The following is a 13,358-nucleotide window of genomic DNA, read 5'->3' as shown; positions in this document are numbered from 1 at the left end:
TTAGATAGTGCCACAAGTGGGATCTTAGTTCCCTGACCAGGGATCGAACCCACATCCCTTCCATTGCAAGGTGGATTCTTAACCACTGGACCACCAGGTAAGTCCCTGAGGGCTGTGTTCCTTTCTGAAGTCTCAAAGAATGAATCTATTTTCTTGCTTTCTCCAGCTTCTAGCTTTCCCCATTCCTTCCTCCATCTACAAAGCCAGCAATAGTGGGTAGAAACCTCATGTTATATCAGTCTGAATTTCTTCCACAGTCACCTTTCCCTGACTCTCATGTTTAAGGATGCCTGTTATTATATTGGACTCAGTAGATAATCTGGAATCATCTCCTTATTTTAATGATCATCTCTTTATTTTAATGTCTCCTTATTTTAATTTGATTAGCAACCATAATTTCATCTGCAAACTTAAATCCCCTTTGCCATGTAACCTAAATATTCCTAGGCCTTGGGGATTTGGACATTGACATCTTTAGGAAACCATTGTTCCACCTACCACAGTCTCTTTAATACAGTGGAAAACACTGATTGAATTTGGAATATGGAACCAGCCCTGCATCCCTGGGATAAACTCCACTTTCTCATGATGAATACTTCTTTTTATATATTGCTGAATTCTATTTATTAATATTTTTTTAAGGATTTTTTTGTCTGGATTCACGAGGGATGTTTTGTAGTTTTGTTTATTTGTACTCTCCTTATCTGGTTTTGGTATCAGGGTGATGCTAGCTTCATAAAATGTATTAGGAAGTGTTCCTTCTTCAATTTTCTGGAAGAGATTATGTAACGTATGCACGCACACTAAGTTGCTTCAGTTGCTTCAGTGTCCGACTGTTTGCGACCCCACAGACTGTAGCCCGCCAGGCTCCCGGGTCATGGGACTCTACAGGCAAGAATACTGTAATGGGTTGCCGTTTCCTTCTCCAGGGAGATTATGTAAGAGTGGTGTTAATTCTTCTTCGAACCTTCGTAGAAGTTTTCACCTGGGCCTGGAGATTTCTTCTTTGGGAGTTTAATTTTTTTCAATTATTTTTTTCCCAAACAAATTAATATTTTTATTAGCATGGTAAAAAAATGTTTTTTAAACACAGAAGATTTTGACCTCAAATACTTGTTAGGTTCTGCTATTGAAATGAACTTGTAGCTAAACAACTTATGAACCTTGATGATACCTAGTCCCTTTTGGGGAACTTTTAAAATTACAAATTCAATTTCCTTAATAGTTCTAGGACTGCCTGGACTTTATACACATAGCAAAGATTAGCCTTGCGAATTCACTGAAGAACTGTGTAACTCTGGACAACCTCTTCTTCTCCTGAACTGTCTGGTAATGTTGACTACACTACCTGCCATTTAGGGGTGCCGTAAATTGTTAATGGTTCATAAGGTCACAGCGGCTAATTTATCAAAGGCAATGGGGATTCATAGAAGGATTTAGAGCAATGGAGGGAGGTGGTCATAGTTGCATTTTAGTAAGATTCCTCTGGGGCCAGGGTGGGAGATGTAAGGGGTGTGGGTGAATATGGAGGACTGAATCTCCAGGAAATGATCCAGATGAGAGATGCTGGAGATTCAGCACTGGGTTTTAGAAGAGAGGCAAAGAGAAAGTAGACAAGGCCATGGGCAAATAAACTGAGCCCAGTTTGAGCTCTGCTGAGTCTAAGCAGCTGTGTGTTGTGCTCAGTCACTCAGTCATGTCCAACTCTTTGAATCTCACGGACTGTAACCCACCAGGCTCCTCTGTCCATGGAATTTTCCAGGCAAGAATACTGGAGTGGATTGCCATTTCCTTCTCCAGGGGGTCTTCGTGACCCACGGATTGAACCCATATCTCTTGAGTCTCCTGCACTGGCAGGCAGATTCTTTACCGTTAGTGCCACTTGAGAAGCCCCCTAAGGGGCTGGGAGATGCCTATTTGATGGCTGGACCCTGGGTGGGTGGTGAGATGACTCCAAAAGGAGGTTTGGACTGGACACAAAGTGAGTGTCAGGGAACACTAACCATCAAGTTAAGAAGAGAAAAACAGGGAATTTTCTTTGAGCCAAACTGAAGATTATAACAGGAAGCAGATTTTCTGAAAGCTCTGAGAACGGTTCCGCCTGTTAGTAGGCACAGTCATATATATTTCATTTATGCATGCATGCCTGCTGCGTCACTGATTCCCTGACCAGAGGTTGAACCCATGCCCTCTACGGTGGAAGCATGGCTTCTTAACCTCTGGACCGCCTTGAGACAAAGAATCATACATCAAAGTGACATACTGATATTTACATAAACTTCACCAAGGATACATAGTCCAGGTAAGCATGTACAGGGTGAGCAGCAAATCATCATGACCCCTACAGAGCTGGGAAAGAACGCTGTTCTTATAAGAAGATATATTGTCAACATTAGAAAAAAGTAAAAAAACAAACAAACATGGAAAAGGAAATGGTAACCCATTTTTGCCTGGGAAATCCCAGGGACAGAGAAGCCTGGCAGGCTACTGTCCTGGGTGTCGCAGAGTTGGTCACAACTGAGCACATATGCATGGCTGATTCACTTTGTTGTACAGCAGAAACTAACATAACATTGTAAAGCATTATCTTTCAATTAAAAAAATGGGGAAAAAAGAAATAAAATGTTAGAAAAAGAAAAGAAAAGAGATCTTTACTGTGGAGCAGGAGTTCCTATCTTCCCATCTTTGAGGATCTCTGGTTAATGTGTTACACAGATTAGGGAGAGAGGGAGGGAAGAGGTCCAAACAAAGAATTGTTGTTTACTTTTTCTTGTCCTGCCTTAAAATACAAATCTTATTGCATAATGAGTAATAATAATCATTCCATTCCCCAGCTCTTACTATATGTCAAGTCCTGTTCTTTAACAACTCTGAAGTAGGAATTGTTATCCCCAGGAGGAAACAGAGAGGTAGAGACACATGGCCAAAGTCACAGAGCTGGGAAATGGTAGAGCAAGATTTGGAGCTAGGTTCACTCTCATTCCAGACCACTGTGGCTGGACAGCCCTGTCCCTAACAGCCTGTCCCCTCTTTCAGACCGGCATTGGGTACACTCATCTGTAGCTGAGTCCAGCCAAAAAACTGCCGTGCAGCTTGAGGGAGCCCCTGTCCAGGGCTTTCAGCCCTGCCTGGGGTTGGGGAGTCCCAGCGCTGGGAGGTGGCCCTGCGCCTCGGGGCAAAGGTCCTGGGACAGTAACCAGAGACAAAAGAGCAGCAGCTGTCCCGCGCACTTCTAGCCAATCTCCGCCCACGTGCACCGCGAGCTGAGGGTTGAGTGGGAGAGGTCGGGGGGTTGGGGGGGGTCTCAAAGACGTTTGACCTGCGAAGTGATTGGTTGGTTGAAGACCAGACCCTAAAACGGATTGGACGCGTGAGGCCCGAGGACTCCTGCTGACTGGTCGAGGAGGAGCAATTTAACGCTTGATTGACAGGAGGGAGTCCACCCTCTATCGTCTATTGACTGAAGATGAAATAATCCAGTTATAATTGGCTGGCGGCTCCGCTGCGATCCAATCAAGGAAGTAGAGGGCCGCCGGGGGAGGGTGGAAATTAACCCTTTAGAGAATGCCGCCCGGCTTGGGCACTTTTAGCGTCGAGGCGCCGGGTTGTTTCTTCGATTCTGGCCCGCAGCCCCAGGGCAGTGGGGTTCATCCTGCCAGGCCTCAGTGTCTTCCTGGTCCCAACAGCTGAGGCCTGTGGGTCCCTCAATAGGAGTGGTCGCGGATCTCAATTTCCCCGCTAGTCGTAGCGGGTTGAGCCCCTCTATGTCCCCCAACCCCAGGCCTCAGTCTGTGACCTCGGGTGGAGTCATTGGTTTTCCGAAAGCGGAAGCCCCCGGCCTCAGTGTTCCCAGTGGTGCCCCGGGCTCTCGGTTACCACCTCCCTCCCACGGAAGGTGGCCTCAGGCCTCAGTTTCCCAAATGGTCCCCTAGGGTTGAACCCCCACTTCCCTCTCCCGCGTGAGCAGGCCAGAGTCTGGCTTTCCCTGGCTCGCCTCTGCTGGCCAAGCCCCCAGTCGCCCACCGGCGGCGGCCAATGGCAGGGGTGCTCCCCCCTCGGGGCGGAGCCGCGTCACGTGCCGGGAAGAAAGAGCCCGAGGCGCACGCGGCGCGGGGCGTGGGGCGGAACGGCCATGGCAGGTACGGCGGGCCTGGCGGGGGGCCGGTGGGGCACCGGGCTGGGAGGCTGCACCGGCTGAGGGCGCGCGGCTCCGCTGCAGCCTGTCGCTGCCCGTAGCTCCGGAGCCGCTGTCCCCCGCGGGCGGCGCGGGCGAGGAGGCGCCGGATGAAGACGAGGACGAGGCGGAGGCCGAAGACCCCGAGCGGCCAGGGGCATCGGGAGGCGCGCGTGGCGGCGGCGGCGGAGGCGGCGGAGGCGGGGCGGGGCCGGGAAGCTGCGGCGGGCCAGGGGGCGCGCTCACTAGGCGCGCGGTCACGCTGCGGGTGCTCCTCAAAGACGCGCTGCTGGAGCCCGGCGCCGGAGTGCTGTCCATCTACTACCTGGTGAGCAACCCCCAGCCTCATCCCATCCCAGCTCGTGCAAAAAGGGGAAACCCGGGTCCAGTGTGCTTTCTTGCCGCAAGTGGAGCCCCTGGTGTGGGGAGGGGAAACTGAAGCACAGAGCATCCTGACCCAGCAGGAGCCTTTTTGGGTGGGAGAACATTGTTCACCAAACTCTCCACTCCACGAAGGAGAATCTTAGGCTCAGAGAGGACACGAGTGCCTTCCTGGCTATGTGACTTCACTCAACCTATGTGTATCCTAGTTTCCCCATCCGTAAAATGGGATTTTCTTTTTTCCCATGGGGTTGCATGAGGATGCAATGAATAAACTGCTCAGTAGTGTGCCTGCTACACAGTAAGTCCTTTATAAGTGTTTATTATTATCATCATTATTGTTACTGTTCTCTCTGTGAGTGGCAGCAGATTGTGAATTGAGCATCTGCTGTCTGCCAGGCTGTGTTGGGTGTTAGGGACACAGTGGAGATCAAGTCAGATGCAGTTCTTGTCCTTTGGGGCTCACGGTCCAGTGAAGGGAGTGGGGACGGACACATAACTGGACAGTTTCAATCCAGGCTGATCAGATTGGTACCTAAGCTGGAAGTCTCCTGGCAGGAAGTGGGAGATGGGTGGCAAGCCCTGGAAAGCAGCATGGAGTTAGGGAGGACTTTCTGGAGGAGGGAGTCTTGATGAGTACGAGCTCCTGGGTCCAGCCAACCCACTGTCACTACAGGGGAAGAAGTTCGTGGGAGACCTGCAGCCCGATGGAAGGATTGTGTGGCAGGAAACAGGCCAGGTGTTCAATTCACCCAGCGCCTGGGCCACCCATTGCAAGAAGCTGGTGAACCCGGCCAAGAAGTCTGGCTGTGGCTGGGCCTCTGTCAAATACAAGGGCCAGAAACTGGACAAGTACAAAGCTGCTTGGCTCCGGCAAAACCAGCTCCATATGACTGCAGCTGCCACTGATGAGGTACATCCTTCAGCCTCCCTGACTCACTGATGGATCAAGAGTGCCCGGAGAGAGAATGTTGGAGCTTGGGCCTTGAGGGATGAATAGGAGTTGGTCAGAGTGAGATAAAGGGTAAAGAGCTTTCCAGAGGAAGGAATGGCATACGCACAGCTTTGTAGGCATGAAGAAACACATGATGCTTAGGGAACCATTGTTAGCTGATGCAGCTGGAGATTCAATGCCTTAGTAGCTGAGGGGGCTGGCAGCATTGGCAGGGACCAGATTTTGAAGGGTCTTGAATGCTGTGATAGTAATAACACACACACACACACACACACACACACACACACACACACACACACACGCTGGAGTTGATGCTGCAGTCTTCTAAAAAAATTTTTTTTTATTTATTTGGCTGCATCAGGTCTTAGTTTCAGTTTGTGGGCTCTTCATTGTAGTGCATGTGCCTCTCTCTGGTTGTGGCTTGGAGTCCTGAGTGCACAGCCTTAGTTGCCCCATAGCATGTGGGATCTTAGTTCCCTGACAAGAGATCGAACCCAGATTCCCTGCATTGGAAGGCAGATTCTTAACCTCCCAACCACCAGGGAAGTCCCCTGATGCTACAGTCCTGAGGCAGAATTTCTTGTTTTCCAGGAAGCCTCAGGTTTTGCTCTTAAGGCCTTTCACCTGATTGGGTGAGGCCCACCAACAATATCAAGGGTAATCATCTCTATTGAAAGTTAACTTATTGTAGATGTGGACCACATCAACTCGATGCCTTCACAGCAACACCTAGACTAGTGTTTGATTCAGTAACTGGGTACTATAGCTTAGCCCAGTTGACTTATAAAACTAAACTTCACACCATACCATAGGGCTATTCATTCAGCAAGCATTTAATAAATGCCAGCTGTGTGCTAGGCCCTCTTCTACATGCTGGAGATAAAGCAGAGAGCCAAGTGAGAAACATCCCTGCCTGCCTTCATGGTGAGAGAAACAAAAGAAATAAGTCCATCTTATCATACTTTGGAAGAAGTGAGCAGGGGCAGGGGATGCAAGGGCTGAAAGGCGTAGGATCGCCAGGGAAGGCCTCATTGAGAAAGTGACATCTGATCAGTGAACTGAAGGGGTGGAGGCAGGGAGCTATAAAGAGTTCTGGAAAACAACATGTGCAAAGGCCCTGAGGCTGGACGGGTCTTGGTGTTTTGGGAGAACAGCAAGACTCTAATGTGGCTGGAGCAGAGAGTGACCATAGGGAGAGAGGGAGGAGGGAAGGGCAGGGAGGGGACAGGGGCAAGTCGTGGAGGGCATGGTGGGCTGTGGGGAGGACTTGGGCTTGTACCCCGAGGGAAGTAGGAGCCCTGGGGTACTGTGGGCAGAGTAGGTGTGGGGCCCGAGTCAGGTCCTTAGCGGCGCCCTCTGGTGGCCGCTGTTGGGAGGACAACAGGAGCCAGGGATTCAGGGTGCAGGTGGGTGATGATGGGGTGAATCTGACCAGCCTTTGAGGAGGAGGAAGTGGGTAAGTTCTGGTTAGTTCTGAAAGTGGATGTGATGTGATTTGCTGGTGAATCTGATATTGATGTTAGGAGACATTTTGTTCCCCTAAATGTTTTTGCAAACGCGTGGACAGGATTACCCTCATCGGAGATGTGGGGAGGAGCAAGTTTAGAGGGATGGTCTGGGTGGCCATGTTGAGGGTGAACACCCCCTTTTGAGATGTCAGGGACTAGCCGGACGTGTAGTCCAGAGGTCAGGGGAGACCCAGCCTGGAGTCAGGACTGTGGGCAGTTGTCCAGGGGGCACACGGGGTTTGAGGCCACCCAGAAGGGGTGTGGGTGGGGGAAGAGAGAGGCGGAAGGACCCAGCCCTGGCCCAATGGGGGAGAATAAAGGGGTCCAGGAGAGGTGGGAGGTAAGCTGGTCAGTGCGGGGGTGGGGATCCCTGAGGAGTTACCAGGAGACGCTGCTGAGAGGAGGCGGGGGACAGAGACTGAGATGTGGCCGTTGGGTTTGGACAGAGAAGTCACCTGTCAAGGGCTCTTTAGGAGAAAGGAGGAGAGGTTATTGAGAGAATCTGATCAACTAATCCATGCAAAGTGTTTGCCAGCTGGATGAATGGAGCAGCAGGGCATATGCTTGGCATATGCTAAATGCTTTGCACGCATTATCTAATTTCATCCTTATGCCACCCCTGTGGGGCTGGAAGTCATTGTGCCGTTTTACAGGAGAATAGAGCCTGAAGTCAGTTTGTAATAGGCAGAGGCGGGATTCCAGCCTGAGCAACTGGTCCACAGCCTAGATTGTCTATGCTCACTCTCTCCCTCTAGTGGGAACCCGGGGCAACGACAGGAACGGCAGGTTCGGGCCTGCCAGAGTTCTTGGTCGAACTTGGGGGGAGGGTAGGGAGAATCCAGCTAAAAGTCCTGTCGCGTTCCCCACAACTCCGACCCCACCCAGAGCCCAGCCAGCGAAGGAGAGGAGGAGGAGCTGCTGATAGAGGAAGAGGAGGAGGAGGTTCTGACAGGAGCCTCAGCGGAGGACAAGAGTAGGAGACCGCAAGGGAAGGGCCCCTCGGAGCCTGTCCACTCGGGTAAGAGCTGTGCGGGAGGGGAGGAGGGGGGACGGTGGGTGGAGGTGGATAGAGCTCAGACGGGGGAGGAGGCTGGGTGTAGAGCCCGCTAGAAGCCTGGCTGACTTCCCAGCTCTCGCTGCCTAATTTCACTCTCACCGCCTGACTTTTTAAGCTCTAATTCTACATTTCTTGGTACCACTGCCTAATTTCTTTATCCTTACTCCTCCATAGGATTTCTTTGCCCTGTTGCCTGATTTCTAGCCCTGCTGCCTCATTTCTTTGCCTCCCTGTCTGGTCCTCACCTGACTTCCCGGTCCCTTCTGATTTTTTAGTCTCTTAAGTCCAGTTTGTTGACTTGCTGCCTGATTTCTTTCTTTGTTTTTTGGTTTCCCAGTTTCTGGCTGGGGAGAAACTGATACTGCTTTTCTTAACACCCCCTGCCAACTCCCCAGAGGCCACGCCCCCAGGGAAAAGGGTAGAAAACAAGATCCGGGTGCCGGTGCGCTACTGCATGCTGGGAAGTCGTGACTCAGCCAGGTCAGATGCACCCCATGCCCGCCGGAACCCCCACCCTCATCCCCATCTACAGAAGCTCTTGCAGCATGGGGTTGGGGGACAAGGGCAGGCAGGGGAAGGATGGAGACAAGGCCTCAGATCCTCAGAGCTGGCTCTGGGACCGAGGGAGCCAGTGTGTGGGTGAGGGAAGGGCCTTGGGGCTCCTGAGGCTGTGGAACCTTCCTGGCTCCCACAGGAACCCCCACACCTTGGTGGAAGTAACGTCTTTCGCAGCTATCAACAAGTTCCAGCCGTTCAACGTGGCCGTCTCCAGCAACGTGCTCTTCCTGCTGGTGTGTGCCCAACTCCTACCTTGTCCCTTAGGGCTCAGGGGCTCCCAGGCCTGGGGAGGGGCTGGTCCCTGCCCAGAGGGTCCTTGGAACAGACACCTTGTCTGCTCTGTTCACTACTGGTAAATAGTAGGCACTCAATCAATACCTGAAGAAGGAGGGGGGTGGGCTGACCCCTAGGACGGCCCTGGGACCGGGCGCAGTCTGAGCGGGTCTTCCCATGTCCCCCCCCCTCCCCAGGACTTCCACAGCCACCTGACCCGCAGCCAGGTCGTGGGGTACCTGGGGGGCCGCTGGGACATCAACAGTCAGAGTGGGTATTGGGAGCCCGTGGGCAGAGAGGGTGTTTGGGGGCCGGGGTCGATGTCCACCCCTTCTCCCGCCTCCGTGCAGTGCTCACGGTGCTCAGAGCCTTCCCCTGTCGGAGCCGGCTGGGGGACGCGGAGACCGCGGCCACCGTGGAAGAGGAGGTGAGGGGGCGCATGGCGACGGGGTATTTGTTGGGGGGGAGGGGCAGGCTGGCGCGCGCACAGCTGCCCTGGCAACCGCGTCAGGGCGCCTAGCGCTGTGTCGCGGCTCAGCAAGGGTGCAGTTAGGTACGTGTGAGCTCCAGCCCCCGCACCTGTGACCCCCACCCTCATTCTTCCTCTGCGCAGATGCCGCCAGCCCCTTCCCCTCTCAGCCTGCCTGTCACCCGGTAAAGGCCGGATAAATATTAAATGCCCTCCTTCGATGTTTTCATAACAGTGCTTAGTACGCGCCTAGCACTGCGCTAAGCGCTCCACGCCCGCCTTCTCCAGCAGGGTCAGTTCTGGAGGATAGAATAGGTGTGCATTCGGTGCACAGCTTTCTCCACCCACCTCTTCCTTTCTCTTTATGCTTGCTCTTGCCTCTACTTGCGTTCGCACCCCTGCCTCTTTATTTAACTATTTATTGAGCACCTACTGTGTGCCAGGAATTGTTCCTTGAGCTGGGGATACAGCAGTGAGCAAAATAATATTTTGCCTTAGATTTACAATAGGAGCATTTATTATTTTATTATTATATTATCATTATTATTTTATTATTATCTTTTGGCTGCACCACGGAGGCTTGCAGGATCTTGGTTCCTACACCAGGGATTGACCCCCACCCCTTGGCAGTGAAAGGTCCAAGTCCTTAACCACTGGACCACCGGGGAATATAGGAGGCTTTTTAAAAAAAATTACTTATGTTTGGCTGTGCTGGGTCTTCTTTTCTTTAGTTGTGAGGCATGGGGGCTTCTCTTATTGCGGAGCACGGCCTCTGGAGCATACAGACTTCAGTAGTTGCGGCTCCCAGGCTCTGGAGCACAGGCTCAATTGTTGTGGATGGGCTTATTTATTCCCCGGCATGTGGAATCCTCCCGGATCTGGGGTTGAACACTTTATCTCTTGCATTGGCAGGCAGATTCTTTACCACTGAGCCGCCGGAGAAGCCTGGAGCATCTTCTTTATGTCTTTGTTGACTGTCCCCCTCACTGGATTCGCTGAGCGCGGGGCAGGGTCTGTCTCGGTCGGTCATTGCTGTATCCTCAGGGGCCTGGTACACAGCAGGCGCTCATTAAATGTTGGCCGTGTGGGGCTGGATGGGTGCCTGGCGTGCTGGCCGCCGGGAGTGGCGTGAGCGCACCAGGGCTGGTGGAACCCCACCGTCCCGCGCCAGCCCCAGCCGCGTCTCTGCCCCCAGATCTATCAGAGCCTGCTCCTGCGCGGCCTGTCCCTGGTGGGCTGGTACCACAGCCACCCGCACAGCCCGGCGTTACCGTCGCTGCAGGACATCGACGCGCAGATGGACTACCAGCTGCGGTTGCAGGGCTCCAGCAACGGTTTCCAGCCCTGCCTCGCCCTGCTCTGCTGTGAGTCCAGGGAGAGGGGCGGGCGTGGGCCCTGCAGGTCACCGTGATCCCAGGTACAGCCCTTTCTCTGTGTCTCCGCCCGCAGCCCCTTACTACTATGGCAACCCCGGCCCAGAGTCCAAGATCTCGCCCTTCTGGGTGATGCCGCCCCCTGAGGTAGGCGGGGCTTCAGGGGAGGTATGGGTGGGGCCCTGCGTGATTGTGGGTGGGGTCAGGAGGGCTTATTAGCAGCGAAAAGCCGGTACTCTGGTTCCTGGCTCATCTGGGGAGCTGGGGCCTCAGTTTCTCTCATCTGTGAGATAGGAACATAATCATTGCGCTGGGGCAGTAGGTGTGAGTGGTGTTGAAAAGGTTGGGGCTCCAACTGTAGCAGGCTGCCTTGGCTACCAGTATGGCCTCTGATCTGAGACCTGTCTGGTTTCATTCTCCAAGTCCAGTCTTGGAGTCAGAAATCAGCTTTAGAAAGGAATTTGGGAGCCATGGCCACTCCTGTGTGTGTGTGTGTGTGTGTGATGGATGCCACCCTGCCTCCCTGGTTGCATTGCTGGGTTCTTCTGAGATCCCACGTGGCTCTGAATCTGATCGCAGCCCAGAGCCAGGCCTGCAGTATCAATTCCCTGGTTCCCAGCCCAGGGAACTTCCCGCTGTGCCCTGGGGGGTGGGGGGGTAGCTAGGTGCGGGGGGGGGGAGGTAGCTAGTGGTGACCAGCTTGTGTCTCCGCCAGCAAAGGCCCAGTGACTACGGCATCCCCATGGACGTGGAAATGGCCTACGTCCAGGACAGCTTCCTGACTAATGATATTCTCCATGAGATGGTAAGCTCACTCTGGGGTGGCGTGGGTGGGGGACCCTGGGAGGAGCAGGCAGGGGCCGAGGGCGCCCTGCTAGTTGGACATGACTCTAGGACTCAGTAAGCTGTGGTTGAAGGTGCCACATCAAGACCCAGGTCAGGTCTCTTCTGCTGCTGAAAATCACGGGCTGTCAGGATCAAGTCCCCAGTCTCTGCCTCAGCTCCTCCCCCCACCCCCACGCGGCCTCCTTGCTGTTCTGGAAGGTGCTAGGGATGCTCCTACCTTAGGCTTCTGCACCTGCCACTGATTCTGCCAGTGGAGACATGTGAGGACCTCAGGTGTTACTCCTGCCATTCAATAGGCATTTAAACGGAGCTAGTTCATCACACCTGTGACTTCACAGATGTTCCTGCTTAGACTAAGGCTAGGCCAGGGAGACTTTCAGGGCTGCGGGGGTAGAAAAGAATCGCATTCAGTGATTCTTCTGTTTCTGGGGGGAGGTGTCTCCTCCTCCAGGCAGCCCTCCCTCCTGCCAAGCTCCTTCATTTCCCAGGGTGACACTGCTGGGAGGTCCCTCTCTCGGGGAACTGGGTAACCCCTACATGCTGTGCTGCGTTAGTCCGGAGGCCCCTTGAGGGGCAGCAGCGGCTGCAGCTCACGTGTTCCCCGTCCCACTAGATGCTGCTGGTAGAGTTCTACAAGGGCGCCCCTGACCTCGTCAGGTTCCAAGAACCTTGGAACCAGGAGCACACCTACCTGGACAAGCTGAAGGTGAGGCTCACACCTCGAGTCCCGTGCAAACCCTTCCTTTTGTAAAGATCTCAGCTCCAAGAATATATCCACAGGCAGCCCGAGGAAAAGTGAGTTAAGTGGGCTTGTACAAAAATATTTTAGTCAGAGATGAGTGCTGCCAAAGAAAAGTCACGTTTGGTGCAGAGAAGATAGATGTAAAAGCCTGCAGCCCTTGTGGCCCTGGGGCTATCCCGGCTGGAGACGCCGCCCCTGAACAGGAGGGGCTCTGAGTCTGAAGCACAGCAGAGCTGAGCGGGCAGAGGGGCTGGTGCTGGGAGTAGGCTGATCCAGCCTGCCCTGCCCGCCCACCCCATTAAGTCAGCGGTATGTGTCAGCAAGGGCTTGGCAGCCTTTTGTGTCCTGCCTGGGAGTCATTCTCAGAAGACACATCCCACTCGGCTTTACAGAGAAACAGCTTCATATGTTTGCTTGTTCTATTCAGACTGAACAGTGACGGGGGCTTAAAGCCACCTCACTGGTCACCTCCTACCACGGTGCTGGGTGGGTAGGGTGGGCGTGGCCTCGGCATACGAGGGGCAGGGCGTGTGAGCTGACTGGAAGGTATGGAGGACTCTTACCCCCGGACAACACTCCTAGGCCCAGGATGCACCTGGAGGTGTGGTTTTAGGGACACCACCGGGGTTAGCGGAGCTCTTAGCGGGGCACTGAAGCGCCAGACCTGCCTGTTTTCAGATCTCCCTGGCCAGCAGGACGCCCAAGGACCAGGGCCTAGGCCACGTGCTGGAGCAGGTCTACAGCGTCCTCAAGCAAGGGAACTGAGGGCACCAGTCTCCAAAGACAGGAGAGGGCTCTGGTCAGACGTGGCCCCTGTGCCTCTGGGTGAGGGGATGGGTCCAGGGCTTCTGTGCTGTTTGTCCTGTGTGACTGACTGTGACAGCAGGGGCTCAGATTATATAATAAAGGAGAAACGGGCCAGGTGTGTCTCAGGTGCTATGACTGTGGGGAGGGCCTGAGCTGGTAGCCAGGCAAGTGACAGCCACCCCCACCCCTTGCTGCAGGCTGATGCCCATGCAGGC

At 53.7% G+C, this 13,358-nt stretch overlaps 1 protein-coding gene and 1 long non-coding RNA gene across 5 annotated transcripts; one reads left to right on the top strand and one right to left on the bottom strand.

The window, feature by feature from the left end:
• Positions 1-3,298: 3,298 nt before the first annotated feature.
• MPND (MPN domain containing) lies at positions 3,299-13,255 on the top strand. 4 transcript variants are annotated; one of them, XM_081499694.1, is made up of 13 exons: positions 3,299-4,139; positions 4,220-4,502; positions 5,232-5,468; positions 7,904-8,036; positions 8,471-8,555; positions 8,770-8,866; positions 9,104-9,176; positions 9,257-9,333; positions 10,571-10,739; positions 10,825-10,895; positions 11,464-11,553; positions 12,208-12,300; positions 13,015-13,255. In XM_081499694.1, the coding sequence occupies exons 1-13, from the start codon at positions 4,036-4,038 to the stop codon at positions 13,099-13,101; spliced, it is 1,599 nt and encodes a 532-aa protein (XP_081355820.1). In that variant the 5' UTR covers positions 3,299-4,035; the 3' UTR covers positions 13,102-13,255. The 4 variants fall into 4 exon arrangements, with proteins under 4 accessions (XP_081355820.1, XP_081355823.1, XP_081355821.1 ...); XM_081499695.1 differs by having other exon boundaries at positions 3,560-4,139; positions 10,658-10,739; XM_081499696.1 differs by having other exon boundaries at positions 4,096-4,139; positions 4,237-4,502.
• LOC145509948 (uncharacterized) lies at positions 9,922-11,840 on the bottom strand. The gene is made up of 2 exons (XR_014056573.1): positions 11,769-11,840; positions 9,922-11,390 (listed from the first exon to the last, which is right to left on the bottom strand). It is a non-coding gene; the product is annotated as an uncharacterized LOC145509948 (long non-coding RNA).
• Positions 13,256-13,358: the final 103 nt, after the last annotated feature.

Source organism: Giraffa tippelskirchi, chromosome 6, assembly GCF_054371585.1.
Source record: "Giraffa tippelskirchi isolate mGirTip1 chromosome 6, T2T-mGirTip1v1.2.pri, whole genome shotgun sequence".
NCBI lineage: Eukaryota > Metazoa > Chordata > Mammalia > Artiodactyla > Giraffidae > Giraffa > Giraffa tippelskirchi.
The sequence above is the reverse complement of the archived record's forward strand: the minus strand, read 5'-3'. Positions and strand labels throughout refer to the sequence as shown.